The 17,329-nt window shown below is 37.5% G+C and overlaps 1 protein-coding gene across 4 annotated transcripts in view; it reads left to right on the forward strand.

The window, feature by feature from the left end:
- RECQL (RecQ like helicase) overlaps positions 1 to 17,329 on the forward strand; it is a 45,662-nt gene that overhangs the window by 15,131 nt on the left and 13,202 nt on the right. For all 4 annotated transcript variants that reach the window (XR_006059419.2, XM_042247435.2, XM_060413327.1 and 1 more), the window contains 8 exons: positions 4,016 to 4,122; positions 7,853 to 8,051; positions 9,893 to 10,059; positions 11,414 to 11,495; positions 12,523 to 12,671; positions 12,759 to 12,876; positions 13,389 to 13,527; positions 16,820 to 16,911. Coding sequence is in view for 3 of the 4 variants with exons in the window: in XM_042247435.2 (XP_042103369.1) it covers positions 4,016 to 4,122; positions 7,853 to 8,051; positions 9,893 to 10,059; positions 11,414 to 11,495; positions 12,523 to 12,671; positions 12,759 to 12,876; positions 13,389 to 13,527; positions 16,820 to 16,911 (1,053 nt within the window). In the remaining variant the exon portion in view is untranslated. The remainder of the gene's footprint in view (positions 1 to 4,015; positions 4,123 to 7,852; positions 8,052 to 9,892; positions 10,060 to 11,413; positions 11,496 to 12,522; positions 12,672 to 12,758; positions 12,877 to 13,388; positions 13,528 to 16,819; positions 16,912 to 17,329) is intronic.

Raw genomic sequence — 17,329 nt, forward strand, 5'->3', positions numbered from 1 at the left:
AATATCTGTATATTCAAAGCTATGGTCTTTCATCTGACCGTAGTCGTGTGCAGATGCGAGAGTTGGACCATAAAGAAGGCTGAGCGCTAAAGAATTGATGCTTTCGAATTGTGGTACTGGAGAAGACTTTTGAGAGTCCCTTGGACTGCAGGGAGATCAAATCCTAAAGGAAATCAACCCCAAATATTCATTGGAAGGACTGATGCTGGAGCTGAGACTCTAGTTTCAGCTGATGTGAACAGCTAATATGATCTGGCCACCTGATGTGAACAGCCGACTCATTGGAAACGACCCTGATGCTGGGAAAGATTGAAGGCAAAAGGTAAAGAGAGTGGCAGAGGATGAGATAGTTGGATAGGATCATTGACTCAATGGACAGGAACTTGGCCAAACTTTGGGAGATAGTGAGGGACAGGGAAGCCTGGTGTGTTGCAGTCCATGGACAGCACTCCTGGTATGTCTTCAAAGAGTCAGACACGACGTAATGACTGAACAGCAGCAACGTAAAGTGAGAAACTGGTATATTCAGTAACCTGGCAGGGAGAGAGTGGCAAGACCTGCTGAAAGAGTCTTTAAAGATATTTTAAAAACTGTTCCTTCTATGAATGGAAAGCTATGAAGGGTCTTAAACAGGTGAGAAACTTGTCAGAAGGATACTTCCAGCAGATGGAGGAATTCCAGAAATATTTAGAAGATAAGTTGGGTAGGATTTAGTGCTCATTAGATACAGGGCTAGGAGAAGAGATAGTCCAGTTGTCCAGATTTCAGGCCCAGACAGATGGGGTAAAGTTATTTGCTGAAATAGGGTACATTGGAGAAAGAACTTATTTGGAAATAGAGAGAGGGAAGGTGATGAATTTAATTTGGGGTCTGTTGAATTAATGATGCCTGCAAGACATGCAGGTAGAATTGTCCTCCGAGTTTGAGTGGAAAGGTTGGGTCTGAGAGATCTGAGGTTGCTGAGTCTGAGGCTCTTAGTGTGGAGATGGCTATTGTAGTGAATTGTATCATCCAGAGCAGTGTGAGAGAAGAGGGCCCAGAACAGACACCAGAACACCAAGAGTTTAGGGGTAAACAGAGAATGCGGGCCTGCAGAGAAGGCTGAGATAGAGTAGCAGAGTGGAGGAGGACAGTCTGGAGACTGGTGTTATTAGAAGCCCAGAGAAGGGAGAACTTCGAGTAGGGAGTGGTTAATAGTGATAACTGTTGGCACAAGATCAAATAAAATAAAGACATGGAAGTTCCAGTGGATTTAGTAACACGGGACTCATCTATAACCTTGGCTAGAGCAGCTTCAGCAAAATGGATGGGTGGAAACCAAATAGCAATTGTTTGGGAGTGAGTAGGAGTGAGGAAGAGGAGCCAGTGAAAGAGACACTCTAGGGAGAGAATTGCTATGAAGGGAAAAAGCCAAGGGGCCCTGAATCAGGTGTCCATTACTTCTTTAAGTTTCAGAGAGACTTGACTGTATTTGATCAAGTCTCTATATTTGAAGAGCTGATGCTTTTGAACTGTGATGTTGGAGAAGACTCTTGAGAGTCCCACAGACTGCAAGGAGTTCAAACCAATCAATCCTGAAGGAAATCAGTCCTGAATATTCATTAGGACTGATGCTGAAGCTCACCTGATGGGAAGAGCTGACTCATTTGAAAAGACCCCGATGCTGGGAAATATTGAAGGTGGGAGGAGAAGGGGATGACAGAAGATGAGATGGTGGGATGGCATCACCGACTCAATAGACATGAATTTGAGCAAGCTCTGGAAGTTGGTAGTGGGCAAGGAAGCCTGGCGTGCTGCAGTCCATGGGGTCGCAAAGAGTCTGACATAACTGAACTGACCATATTTAAATACAATGAGAAGGTACCAGTAAAGAGGGAGAAAGTGAGAATACAGCAGAGAGGGCTAGTTGAGAGGGTGAGATCCATGATAATGTCTTAATCTGAATATATTTTTGAAACTGGTCTGCTCTCTGTCCCAGGTTGTTTTAAGGAACAAACTATGGAAATCTAAGACCACAAGATTTTAGCAATCTAAATAGCTCTCTTAGCTGTGAACAATTTCAGTTCTCACAGAAAAGGGATTTATTACCAGAACTTGAGTCAGTCAATAAACGCTTAACTGATTTCTGCTCAGACTGAATTAATCTTGTGCAGTAAGTGGACGGATACTCATGTAACTGTCATTCTGGATGATACAAGGTGCTGTGTTTGCTTTGGAAAGCTTTTTTTTTTTTTAAAGAAAATTATTTATTTATTTGGCTGTGCTGGTCTTAGCTGTAGTCTGTGGGATTTTTATTTTTATTTTTTTAGTTGCAGCATGCAGGATCATTAGTTGTGGCATATGGGTTCTATTGCCCTGACCAGGGCTCGAACCTGGGGCCCCTGCATTGGGAGCACAGTCTTAACCACTGGACCACCAGGAGAGTCCCTGGAAAGCCTTTTTTTTAGTGAAGTATAGTTGATTTACAGTGTTGTTGTTTTCCACTGTACAGCAAAGTGATTCACTTTTATATGTATACACACACACATACACACACCCTTTTTTAATATTCTGTTGTAGCTTATCATAGAACTTTTCTCATTGTTTCTTTTTATTGGAGTATAATTGCTGTACTTTGTTGTGTTAGTTTCTCCTGTACAACAAAATTTCGGAAAGCTTTGGAATAACTTTTTTCTGATGTAACTGGACAGTATATGACTTGATTTATGTAATTTTACTGAGGTTACCAATACTGATTGTCAAGAATGATAGTAAGTTCTAAATGATAATATCTCTCCACGTTTTTATAGGACTGGATAAGGTGAGAGTTTTCTGTATAATCTTACGTCTTGGCTTATCATTTATTCATATTTACTTCCTGTAATAATGAAGGTAAGAAATAGGTGGTATGTTGCTAAAGCTGCTTCGAAAATCAGTCTGAATTGGTGAGCAAGGCCACAAGTTAGAGTCAGTTCAGTTCAGTCTCTCAGTTGTGTCCGCTTCTTTGCGACCCCATGGAGTGCAGCACGCCAGGCCTCCCTATCCATCACCAACTTGCGGAGTTTACCCAAACTCATGTCCATTGAGTCAGTGATGCCCTCCAACCATCTCACCCTCTGTCGTCACCTTTTCCTCCTGCCTTCAGTCTTTCCCAGCATCAGGGTTTTTTCCAATGAGTCAGTTCATCGCATCAGGTGGCCAAAGTATTGGAGTTTCAGCTTCAGCATTAGTCCTTCCAGTGAATATTCAGGACTGACTTCCTTCAGGATGGACTAGTTGGATCTCCTTGCTGTCCAAGAGACTCTCAAGAGTCTTCTCCAACATCACAGTTCAAAAGCATCAATTCTTTGGTGCTCAGCTTTCTTTATAGTCCAGCTCTCAACATCCATACATGACTACTGAAAAAACCATAGCTTTGATTAGATGGACCTTTGTTAACAAAGTAATGTCTCCACTTTTTAATATGCTGTCCAGGTTGGTCATAGCTTTTCTTCCAAGGTGCAAGTGTCTTTTAATTTCATGGCTGCAGTCACCATCTGCAGGGATTTTGGAGCCCCCAAATAAAGTCTGTCACTGTTTCCACTGTTTCCCCATCTATTTGCCATGAAGTGATGGGACCAGATGCCATGATCTTACGTTTTCTGAATGTTGAGTTTTAAGCCAACTTTTTCACTCTCCTCTTTCACTTTCATCAAGAGGCTCTTTAGTTCTTCACTTTCTGCCGTATGGATGGTGTCATCCGCATATCTGAGGTTACTGATATTTTCCCCTGTAATCTTGATTCCAGCTTGTGCTTTATCCAGCCCAGCGTTTCTCATGTTGTACTCTGCATATAAGTTAATTAAGCAGGGTAACAATAAACAGCCTTGATGTACTCCTCTCCCTATTGGGAACAACTCCTGTTGTTCCATGCCCACTTCTAACTGTTGCTTCCTGACCTACATACAGATTTCTCAAGTTACAGTAAAGAAGGCAAATGGTTGAAACTGACTCTCGTGGTGGTGTGAGATGTAAGGTGGATTTCTTTCTTTTTTAGGTTTTACCCTTGTGATTTGCCCACTGATCTCCCTTATGGAAGACCAGTTAATGGTTTTGAAACAATTGGGAATTTCAGCTACCATGTTAAATGCTTCTAGTTCTAAGGTATGCTCCTGTGGCTTTTGTTGTATTTTATTTTTAATTTATACTCTTCAGTGAAGTAGGAACCTTAGCTACAATTGAGTTGCTTATAAAAGAGAAAACTGGTAACTTTATGTTGGAATCAAAAATCACCACTCATAGATCAGGCTAGCCCACTGCTTATTTTGTATGGTGTGTGAGCTCAGATTAGTTTCTATAGTTTTAAATGGTTAAAAAAAGAATCAGCAGTGGAATTTTCCTGGCAGTCCCAGTGGTTAAGATGCTATACTTCCACTGCAGAAGGCACAGTTTTGATCCCTGATTTGGGAACCAAGACCTTGCATGCTGTATGGCATGGCAAAAAAATAAAATCAAAAGAAGAATGGTAAAGTGTGAAAATTAAAAGTGTGAAATTTTATGAAGTGTGAAAATTATGATTTCAGTGACCATAAATAAAGTTTTATTGCAACAGAACCATGCTGGTTCTTTTATGTGTAGCCTCTGATTGTTTTCACACATGAGAGAGTTGAGTAGTTGTGATATGGATCACAACACCTAATGTTTACTATGTAGCACTTTACTGGAAGTTTGCTGACTGGTTTCATAGTATCCATTCTAAAACAGTGAGGAAGAATTTCTGATTATGGGATATAATTAAATACAAAAAATGAATTAGAAACAAGAGACCCAGCTTTGTAGAATTTCTTGTTTGGAAATGGACTCTCTTACCTTTATCTGTACAATAAAGCATTTCCCAGGTGTTCTTTTTTAAAAAACATATTATTAAAAAATTTCAAAATATACAGAAATAAAATAGTATAAAAACTATTAAGTAGCTTTAACAGTGATCAACATATGGCCAGTTTTTTTTTCATCTGTATACCCCCAATTTCCCTCCCTGCCCACCCTTGGTTTATTTATTTGAGACAAGTCCCAGACATCATATCATTTCAGTTGTAACTTCTTCAGTATGTATCTCTAACATAAAAAAATATATATATATATAACTAAATGCCATTATCACATCTAACAATTTAGTATTAGTTCTTTAAAACCATTAAATAAAAATACTTAGATTTCTGTCTCATCAAATGTTATTATCTGTTTAAAATCATGGTCCAGATTCATGCATTATGCTGTATTGGTTGATATTTCCATAGGTTCCTTTTATTTCTTGTTTGTTTCTTGTGCAATTATTGTTTAGGTTTCTTATGTGTGTGGGGTTTTTTTTTGTGGTCCTTAAGTTTCCTATATTCTGTCTCTTCCTGATTGTATCCTTGTGATGTTATTCCACTTGTTACTTTTAGTTAGTCTAAAAGTTGACTGAATTTGGGCTTTTTTTTTTTTTTGCTGTAGGAGTATACTTACTCCTGGTATCACTCAGGAGGTATTTAACACCTGGTTATTATTTTTTGTGTGATGTTAGTTTGATCAGTGGGGTCACCTTATGTCTGCCTGCTCTATAATTATCAAGTTCTTGATCAGCTTTTCATTTAATGGCTTTTAGTAGCCACTGGTAATAATTGCCCACCTTAGAACGTTACTTAATTACGGGGTTGTAAGATGGTGATTTCTAATTCTCACTTCTTAAATTAGCTAGATTTTTCCTGTAAAAAAGAACTTTTTCCTTATTAACTCTTTGCAGATTGAAAGTTCTTTCTGTTTTGGGGGGGCTTCCCTGATGGCTCAGATGGTAAAGAATCTGCCTGCAGTGCAGGAGACCCCAGTTCAATCCCTGGCTTGGGAAGATCCCCTGGAGAAGGGAATGGCAACCCACGCCAGTATTCTTGTCTGGAGAATTCCATGGACAGAGGAGCCTGGCAGGCTACAGCTGCTGATAATAATTGCCTACCTTAGAGCATTATTTAATTAGGGGGTTATAAGATGGTGATTTCTAATTCTCACTTCTTAAATTAGCTAGACTTTTTCTGTAAAAAAGGACCTTTTCCTTATTTATTCTTTGAAGATTGAAAGTTCTTTCCCTTTTTTTTTTTTTAACCAGTTTTCATTATGGAAATGAAATTTCAAGTATTATGGAAAGACTTGGTTTTTCAGCATTCTGCAAAGGTGGACAATAAATTCTTTTTTTTTTTTTTTCCAAGTATCATTTTAAGCCTATGGATTTTTAACATGTTTGATGTCTTTCCAGCCATGGTTCTTCTTCTTTTTTTTAATGTTGAAGTAGTCCCGTGTTTGGGTAGGGAGAGTCTATTGAACTTGGCCCCTAGGTCTAACTCCTGGCTTTTGAGTCTTTGGTTTCTTTTCTAAGATACGTCATGCTCATCTTGTGTGTTTCTTCCCAGACCTGAAATCAGCCCCATCTTCAAGAAGTTCTGGTTCTTCTAGTCTTTCTCAAATAGTTTTAATTTATTTAAACTCTTGTGTCATTTTAAGTGCTTTCTAGTTCAACAAAATGAATCTATGGAGAACATTGCCTTCTCATACTGCACTTTTTTAAAATTGAAAAAGAGAGTAATAATAATGGAAAGTACAGTTGACCCTTGAACAGTGTGAGGGTTAGGGGCCTTAACTGTCCACACAGTCAAAAGTCTGCGCTTAACTTATAGTCAGCCTTCCGCATTCAGGGATTCAGCTAGTTGTGGATCATGTGGTACTCTAGTCTTTACTACTGAAAGAAATCTGCATGTAAGTGCACCCATGCAGTTCAAATTGTAGGTGGCTCAGTGGTAAAGAATCTGTCTGCCAGTGTAGGAGACATGGGGTTCCATTGCTGGGATTGGGAACATCCCCTGGAGGAGGGAATGGCAACCTGCTCTAGCATTCTTGCCTGGGAAGTCCCATGGACAGAGGATCCTGGCGGGCTAGAGTCCACAGGGATCGAAAAGAGTCGGACACGACTGAGTGACTAAGCATCCTTTTCTCAGGCAATACCTCAGATGTTTGCTCCTCTAAAATTTCTGGGACATATAGACCAATTGAAGTATTTAATACACTTTGCCATTTCTTAACAAAACTAGGAATATCGCGAGGAGTTAACAAACTGCTTTCCTGGGATGATGAAGGCATTTGGAGTTTCTGTTTCTCTCACATTCACCACTTCTTTGGATCCTTAATTAGATTAGAAGGAAAAATACAACATCCAGTGTACTAAATATTATGGAAAACAACAGCACTAAGAACCAAATAGTTGTTACCTCTTAAGATGTATTCTAATTATATATAATACATGATATATAGAATCTCATTTTAATTATTCATAATTATAAAATCTTGATATGATGAATCAGATACTTTGTAAAACCTAGATTATGAATAGATTTGATAACATCATTAAAGTATCTAATCAAGAATAAATTTTGTTCTATGAAATCAGATCTATGAGATGATTTCAAATATAACATTAAAATTAATAAAACCTGTCTTTATCACCATACTTACTGCATTTAGCTTACATTTTGGCATTTATTGTGAAAAATTTAGAATTATGCCTTCATGGAGTAAATGCTTTTGGGAGTGTCTTCATATTTGTTGTTGTGTTCTCTTTTTTGTCAAATGAGATTGATTATTCTTCTATCAATTGTCTGAATGTAAATAAATATCTAAAATGCTATTTGCACAGCTACCATGAAGCTCAGTACTGGGACATCATTTTAATTTTAATGAAGTAAGCATCTGCTGCTGCAGTCGCCCAAGGCTGTTGCTTCTGAGTAATGAGCATCTTCATTTACCACTGAGTATTGGCATTCTGTTGGCTTAGTTCTCCTATCATTGTGTCTATATTTCCTTTCAATAGGAGCATGTGAAATGGGTTCATGCTGAAATGGTAAATAAAAACTCCAAGCTAAAGCTAATTTATGTGACTCCAGAGAAAATTGCAAAAAGCAAAATGTTTATGTCAAGACTAGAAAAAGCCTATGAAGCAAGGAGATTTACCCGAATTGCTGTAGACGAAGTTCATTGCTGTAGTCAGTGGGGACATGATTTCAGACCTGGTATGTATGTTCTGGGCTTCTCAGGTGGCGCAGTGGTAAAGAATCCACCTGCCAATGTAGGAGACACGGGTTCGATCCCTGGGTTGGGTGGATCCCTGGAGGAGGGCATGGCAACCCACTTTAGTATTCTTGCCTGGAGAATGCCATGGACAGAGGAGCCTGGTGAGCTACAGTTTATGGAGTCACAAAGAGTCAGACATGACGGAGTGCACACACACATGCATATTCTACCTAGAAAACTCTGTGATGCTAGGGACTCTTTTCTTACTCAGCTTTACATGATGCAGATCCTTGCTTCCATTAAAATGATCTTTTTAGGTAATCATTACTTATTTTTTTCTTGCCTTCATGCAAGAGGAGCCAAGAGGCAGAATCTTCAATCTCTAATCCCCACCCACCATGGTAGTGCTTATTAGTCCAGTTGCCTTTATCTTTTGAAATGTGTATATACTGTACTCTGTCATCTTTAGCCGTAAAGATTTACTGATTTCTGGATTCTCCTTCATATCTGTTGAAGAATTTGCTTCTGCTTCACAGTTGTCTCTTTTAGTCGTCGTTTTAGGTATCTTCAGCACTCACTTTAGGATCTACACCCAGTGAACTCCTCAGTGTTATAGTTCTGTGGTATACTTTAGTAACCTTATTCTTTGCTCCACCAGCATAATCTTACAGTCTTAGCCTAAAACAGATTGCTCAAACTTGTTCTATGCAGAGAAATCTGAAAATCCATTTTTTTTTTGCTGTTGAGCTGCATGAGTTCTTAATCAATTTTGTGTATTAGCTAGCCTCTTATCAGATACGTGATTCGCAGATGTTTTTTCCCGTTCCCTGTGTTGCCTTTCATTGTGTTTATGGCTTCCTTTGCTGGACAGAAGCATTTTAGTTAGAAGCAACCCCACCTGTTTTTTTCATTTTGTTTTTGCTGTTGGCCTCAGATTCAAGAAATCATTGCCAAGACTGATGTCAAGGAGCTTATCTCATTTGTTTTTGTCCAGGAGTTTTATGGTTCCAGATCTTACATTCGAGTCTTCAGTTCACTGAGAGTTTACTTTCGTGTATGGTGTCATATGAGGGTCCAGTTTTGTTCTTTGTGCTTGTGTCTGTCCAGTGTTCCCAGCACCATTTATTGAAGAAACTATTGTTTCCCCATTATATATTCTTGACTCCTTTGTAGAAGATTTATTGACTATATATATATGTAGGTTTATTTCTGGACTCTGGGCTTTCATAACTTTCCAAACAGATAACTTTCTCCTTCCTGTTGTTATAGTAGCCTTTGACCTTAACATTGAGCCATTTCTACAACGTTTCTTTTTCACTTTTCTTCAAATAGTTAAACTACTTGAGGGTGTACTCAAGGACAACATAGCTAGTGATTTCGATGTATAGGATAAATGTGAGCCTGGAGCAGTTTCCGTGAAGTGGGTTCTATAACAACCAAGCATTTTCTTGTCTGAGTTTACCACTCTTGGGTGGTGTCTGTGGTAGAAGGGTTTTGACAGATGGTCTTTTTATCTTTTATCTGTTGCCATAATTCAAACACTGTGCCTGCTTCCACTCCACCTCTTGAATCCGCTGTCCAGCAGGTGTAGACCAGTGCTTAGCTTCCTGGAGACATTTTGCAGGGCATTCCACTTGTGGCTAAGAGTGCTTGTTTCTGAAGAACCAGTTATAAAAGCAGAGTAAAGCCCATCTGTCACAAAGGCTAGGCTGCAGTGGCAGGTTAGATACAGGTGGCTGTGGAAATAAACTCAGTCATCGTGATGATCTGCCTAAAAGATTGGTCTTTTTTATTCCTGAAAGAATAGGAGGAGGGCTACTCTGTATTTTTTTTTCCCCAGATTATAAGGCTCTTGGTATCTTGAAGCGGCAGTTCCCTAATGCGTCACTAATTGGACTGACTGCAACAGCGACCAGTCATGTTTTGAAGGATGCTCAGAAAATATTGTGCGTCGAAAAATGTTTTACTTTCACGGCTTCTTTTAATCGACCAAATCTCTATTATGAGGTATGTATTTCTATGTCAGTTTATTTTATGAAGGATTTCAGCAGAGTTTCAGTTCAGTTCAGTTCAGTTCAGTTCAGTCGCTCAGTCATGTCCGACTCTTTGTGACCCCATGAATCGCAGCACACCAGGCCTCCCTGTCCATCACCAACTCCCAGAGCCTACCCAAACTCATGTCCATTGAGTCAGTGATGCCATCCAACCATTTCATCCTCTGTTGTCCCCTTCTCCTCCTGCCCTCAATCTTTCCCAGCATCAGAGTCTTTTCAAAGTTTACTTTTTCATTATGTCTGTTTACATGAGTCACAGTTATGTTCAAAAGTTTTTAAAAAATTGGGTGAGTATAAACAGATTTATTCATGAATGCTTCTTTTGTATATCTTATGCTGTTTAATCCTTTGCTTGGTTAGGTAGAAAAAACTGCCTTGTTAAATTTGCATACACACTTTTTGTGTAAGGATGGAGAGAAAGTATGCATTGATTGAGGGACCTGGGACTTCCTTGATGGTCTTGTGGTTAAGACTCTGCTTCCAATTCAGGGGACATGAGTTTGATGCATGGCATAGCCAAAAAAATGAAAAAGATAACCAAGGACCCTAATGACATCTCTATAAAATTAATTATGAAATAATGCAAAATTATTATACCCTTAAAGATTTGCTAAAACTCCTGCTGCTGCTGCTGCTAAGTCACTTCAGTCGTATCTGACTCTGTGTGACCACATAGACGGAAGCCCACCAGGCTTCCCCATCCCTGGGATTCTCCAGGCAAGAACACTGGAGTGGGTTGCCATTTCCTTCTCCAATGCATGAAAGTGAAAAGTGAAGGTGAAGTTGCTCAGTCGTGTCTGACTCTTAGCGACCCCATGGACTGCAGCCTACCAGGCTCCTCCATCCATGGGATTTTCCAGGCAAGAGTACTGGAGTGGGGTGCCATTGTCTTCTCCAGCTAGTACTCCCTATTTAGATTTTATTTAGTATATAACCTTGAAAGTTAAATAACCTCACAGCTGTTTTTGCTTTGCAATCCTTTAAGGATAGACTTAATATTTTTCTGCGTTTTTACTGAATAGTTACTTGTGCCATGGTTTATGTTTTTACAAAAGTAGGGTCAGAAAATAAAAAAAACGTCTCCATGTTTACAAGTTATTCATTGCTTCTGTGCCTCCTCTTCTCTGGTGAATTAAAAATTAAGGATCAAGAAGAGTCTGGGTGGTGACAGGGTCAGATGAAATGAATGAAAGAATGACAGGAAAAAACACCATGGCAAAGAAAGAATGGCAGCTTGAAAGCTGTAAGTAAATAACCACATGAATGGCACTCGTTAATTTACTTCTTAATAAGTTAACTTCTTTTAGGTTCGGCAGAAGCCCTCAAACACTGAAGATTTTATTGAGGACATTGTAAAGCTCATTAATGGAAGATACAAGGGGCAATCAGGTAATATGGAAACAAACCAACTATAAAGACTGAGCACTTTACAAAAGTAACAAATACTACAGCAATTCACTGAAAAAAGATTAATGCATGGCAGAGCATACTTGAAAATAGCATGATAAAATTAATTTGCTTGGTGATCTTAGAAATCGGGTTGGCATTTGCTAATGACACAGATTGTAAGGGTCATGAAACTGATTTGCTTATTTACACTTAATTGCATTAGAATAGACCTAATGACATAATGTTATCAATAGCACATATTTAGTAAGTATCTACTGTGTATAAGATTGAAGGCTAAGCAGTGATGTTCTATAGGGATATAAAATATAGTTTCTTATAATAAAGGACACATTAAAGAAATATAAAAAGTAAATGCTGAATGAATGTAGATGGAGTTGAGATTGTGTATAACATGTTCCAGGATTAATGCATAGACAGGTGTTACTAAAGCAAAGAACTGGTATAAAAGTTGTATTTCAAAACTATTCTGTAGATTGCCAGGAGATAATAGTGGGTGCCCTGGGTAAAAGGAGTTCCAGGGTCAAATAAGCTTGAGAAAGTCTGCAGGTTATTTATTCTTCCCACAGAGTCACAGGGTATATCAGCACCTTTGAAGCTCTAACCAGCCTTGCAAAAGAGAGAGACACCTGTTTAATTTTGTTCAGTGCAGTGCTTCCCAAACTCATTTGCACATGGAACTCTTTTTTCACAGCACACTTGTTTACATCTTGTAGAGGATGAAGCATCAGTTTGAGAAATACCGTGTAGTGGAAGATAAAGTTGCAGAGAGAACTAAGATAATGGAAACCTAAACTGGTGGCTTCAGGCTCGTTACTGCTCTAGAGCAAGTTGCTGATCAAATCTTGAGTTATACTGGAAACTCAGTATGTGTTCAGGGCCTTGGAATTTTTCATAATTCTTTTTTTCCCCATGCATTGTAATTACCAGTATCTTGAGTGTGTGAGTTAAAAAATTTCCAGGAATGTGCTATATATATATATCTAACCATTTGACATCTTTACTACAGGAATCATATATTGCTTTTCTCAGAAAGACTCTGAGCAAGTTACAATTAGTTTACAGAAACTGGGGATTCCTGCAGGTTCATACCATGCCAATATGGAACCAGAAGATAAGACCAAGGTTCATAGAAGATGGTCAGCGAATGAAATTCAGGTTAACTAATAGATCTTTAATCAAAACCTAATTCACCTTTAAATATATTTTAGCTTAATTAATATATACAATGTTAATACATTTTAGGTAGTTGTGGCAACAGTTGCATTTGGTATGGGAATTGATAAGCCCGATGTGAGGTTTGTTATTCATCATTCAATGAGTAAATCTATGGAAAATTATTACCAAGAGAGTGGCCGAGCAGGTATGTATAACTCATACCCAGAAGTAATTTTTTAAAAGAGCTTTAAAAACACTGTAAGTGATATTTATTACTACTGTATTTTTAACTCTTTATTGGCTAGTATTTTTGTAACAAACAATGAAGTCCTTTGAAGTTTTAAATTTATTTGCCTATGGAGACATTTTCCTTATGTTCTATTGGAATGTAATCAATTATTTCTTCTTATATTTGCTAAGATAATTTGATATCCATCTTTGTTTCCTGAGTTTTTAATTAGTTATTTCAAGTTTATAATTTGAACAACTGGATTATTTATGGACAGGTTTTTAAGTTAATAAAGTTGATTGTTCTCTTCAGTCGTATTTTAAAAAATTTGAGGACAGCTGTTACAAATTAACTTTTACATCTCTGTCTGAAATTTCTAGATACGATCTATTGAGACTGAAATATCACCAGCAAATTCTATGTTTATTATTTTTGCATGTTTGACTTTTTAAAGTAACTGTGCGATCTGAAGATGCTTCCCACTGCAGGTCGAGATGACTCTAAAGCAGATTGCATTCTGTATTATGGCTTTGGAGACATATTCAGGATCAGTTCAATGGTGGTGATGGAAAACGTGGGGCAACAAAAGCTTTATGAGATGGTGTCCTACTGTCAGAACATACACAAGTAAGCCACACAGTTTCTTTGTCACTTCTGTCAGTTAAAAACAAGCACAACATGAAAGCCTGCGGCATTTCTTGGGGCCTTACTTAAGGGAGTAAATACACTGGTGACACGTCAAGTGTAAACCAGTAAAAGATGTCTGAAGGGGTAAAAACCAGTACATGAACCTGCAGAATGCCTGGACTTAAGAACATGGATTCTAAGATACAGAGAACAAACTAGTGGTTACCGGTGATGAGAGTAGGGGGAGGAGGTAGGAGTGTGGGAGGTATAGACTTTTGGGTGTAAGATAGGCTCAAGGATGTATTGTGCAACACAGGGAGTATAGGTAATATTTTGTAATACTTGTAACTAGAAAGTAACCTTTGAAAATTGTACAACAATAAAACTATAGTATCTTAAGTCTAAAAAAAGAAAAAGAAAAAAGTTATTCTCTTTCTTCAAGAAAGATAACTGTTAACTTTTTTCTGAATGTTTGGTCACCTGTGAGGCCATCTATTCTTAGAGTTTTGTTTCTTGGGAGTTTTCAAATTACTGATTCAGTTTCATGACTGGTAATTGGTCTGTTCATATTTTTTATTTCTTCCTTGTTCAGTCTTGGCAATTGTGCATTTCTAGGAATTTGTCCATTTCATCTAGGTCATCCATTTTATTGGCAAATATTTGTCCACAGTAGTCTCTTTGGTCTTTTATATTTCTCTGGTGTAGGTTGCAACTTTTTCATTTCTGATTTTATTGACTTGGGCTTTTTTCCTTGATGGGTCTGGATAAAGATTTATTAATTCTGTTTGACTTGAGACTTTCCTGGTGGGCCAGTGGTTTAGACTCTGTGCCAAGAACCAGCTCTTAGTTTCATTGATCTTTACCATTAATTTTTTACTCTCTATTTTATTTATTCTGCTCTGATCTTTGTTTCTTTCCTTCCTTCTATTAACTCCTTCTACTAACTTGTTTTTATTTGTTCTTTTTCTAGTTTCTTTAAGTGTAAGATTAGGTTGTTTTAGATATTTCTTATTTCCTGAGGTAAGCTTGTGTTGCTATAAATTTCCCACTTAGAACTCTATTTCTAAATTCCATAGATTTTGAATTGTTGTGTTTTTGTTTTGTCTCCAGGTATTTTTGCATTTTTCTTTGATTTCTTCAGTGATTCGTTGATTGTTTAGTAGTATATGGTTTCGCCTCTGCATGTTTTGAGTTTTTTGCAGTTTTTTTCTTATAGTTGCTTTCTAGTTTCATAGTATTGTGGTTTGAAAAGATGCTTGGTATTATCTCCTTGTCTTAACTTTACCAAGGCTTGTTTTGTGGCATAGCATGTGATCTATCCTGGAGAATGTTAATGTTCCTTGTGTACTTGAAAAGAATATATTCTGCTATTTTTGAATAGAATGGTCTATATATGTCAAGTCTGGTCTAATGTGTCATTTAATGCAGGTGTTTCCTTACTGATTTTCTGTCTCGATCATCTGTTGATGTAAATGAAATATTATAGACCCTTGCTGTTATTGTGTTAGTTTCTCCCTTTATGTCTGTTAATACTTATGTATTAGGTGTGTATATATATCTATATATATATTAATAGTTGTTATATGTTCTTGGATTGATCACCTGATCATTATGTAATGTCCTTCTTGTGTCTTGTAACAGTCTTTGTTTTAAAGTTTATTTTGTCTGATATGGTGCTTCCCTTATAGCTCAGTTGGTAAAGCATCTGCCTGCAATGCTGGAGACCTGGGTTCGATCCCTGGGTTGGGAAGATCTCCTGGAGAAGGGAAAGGCTACCCACTCCAGTATTCTGGCCTGGAGAATTCCATGGACTGTATAGTCCATGGAGTTGCAAAGAGTCAGACATGATTGTGCAGCTTTCACTTTCTTTGTCTGACATGAGTGTTACTACCTTGGCTTTCTTTTGATTTCCATTTGCATGGAATATGTTTCTCCAGCCCCTCACTTTCAGTCTATGTGTGTCTTTAGAGCTGAGTCTCTTGCAGGCAGCATATATGCAGGTCTTGATTTTGTATCCATTCAGCCACTTTATGTCTTTTGGTTGGAGCATTTAGTCCATTTAAAGTTAATGGAATTGTTGATAGGTATGTACTTATTGCCATTTCATTGTTTTGAGGTGGTTTTGTAGACCTTTTTTGTTCCTTCTTTTACTCTTGTGGTTTGATGAATTTAGTGTTTGAATTCCTTTTTCTTTATTGTGTGGGTTTCTATAATAGAATTCTGACTTGTGGTTACCATAGGTTTATATATACCAATTTCTCTATATACATGATGATGTAACTTGCTATCTTAATTTCAAATGCATTTTAACAATCTTGCATTTGTATTCTTCCCTCACAATTACTATTTTTACTCTAAGTCATCTTTGTAGTCTTATTACCTACCATATTATAAAGACTCAAAATTTTTTAAGTAAGCAGTAATTAGTGATGGAAAATGGTATTTCTTTCCTATTAATGCTACAGCAAATTTAAAAAATGAGAAAATGAAAATGTCCTTAGGTATTCAGTAGGCCCTCATGAAGCATATTTTGGGACTTAGACTCAAAATGATACTATGAAGTACAGGAAACTGCTTTGTTCTCAGGAAGATTCTCTAATACAGGTATACCTTGGAGATATTGCAGTTTCAGTTTGAGACAACTGCAGTCAAGTGAAAATTGTAATAAAGGTAGTGATGCAAATCTTTTGGTTTTCCAGTGCATAGAAGTTATTTTTACACTAATAACATATGGAAAAAATTATTACATATGGTGGGCATAGTAGTTGTCTTCCAAAGATGTCCATATCTGAATCTCTGGAATATGCTACTTTACATGGCAAAAGGGAGTTAATGGATTTAAAGTTGTAGTCAGCTGATCTTAAAATAGGGAGATAATCCTGAATTGTTTGGGTGGACTCACTATAGTCACAAGGGTTCTTAAATGTGGAAGGAGGAATAAGATGTCAAAGTGATGTGAAAACTTCACCCATTGTTAGCTTTGAAGATAGAGGAAGGGGGCCCATGAGCCAAAGAGTGCAGGCAGTCTTCAGAATCTGGAAAGGGCAAGGAAACAGATTCTTCCCTAGAACCACTCGGAGAAATCCAGCCCTGCCAACACCTTGCTTTTACTGATTTTAACCCAGTGAGACCCATGTCAACCTTCTAACCTATAAAAATGTAAGATTATAAATCTGCATTGTTTTAAGCCACCGAGTTTGTGTTAATGTTATGGCAGCAACAAGAAACTAGTAACAGTATATAATCCTGTATTTTGAAATAGGGATAATTCATATCTCTAATGTGTTTGCAGATGTCGCCGTGTATTGATAGCTCAACATTTTGATGAAGTATGGAGTCCAGAAGCATGTAACAAAATGTGTGATAACTGCTGTAAAGAGATTAGTGAGTTGTCCTTTTTAGATTTCTATAAGCTCATGTTTATAAGTAGGACTACATGAGGGCAGTATTAGACACTCAAAATGGATTTAAAAGAATTAGCAAGGTGTGAATAGAATTTCTCAGATTCGAGAGTAGTGACACAAAGTTTTGAAACAAGTACAAAAAATTAAAATCTATTATGTGTATGCATGTATTTTATATTGCTACACTGAGATGTTAAATTTTTAAGAAATGAAGGGAAACATTTAAAATCCCTCTGATTAGAAATACTATTTATATATGAGAATGCTAACCTCTTGTAATAATCTCCAGTATAGTCACTGACTGAAGAGAGAAATTTAGTACAAAATAGAGATTATAGTGTATCATTTTTGATCCAGACAATATTCAATCAGTCGTAAGACACTAGTTTAGTAGTGTT

This window comes from Ovis aries, chromosome 3 (assembly GCF_016772045.2).
Source record: "Ovis aries strain OAR_USU_Benz2616 breed Rambouillet chromosome 3, ARS-UI_Ramb_v3.0, whole genome shotgun sequence".
In the NCBI taxonomy this organism is placed as follows: domain Eukaryota; kingdom Metazoa; phylum Chordata; class Mammalia; order Artiodactyla; family Bovidae; genus Ovis; species Ovis aries.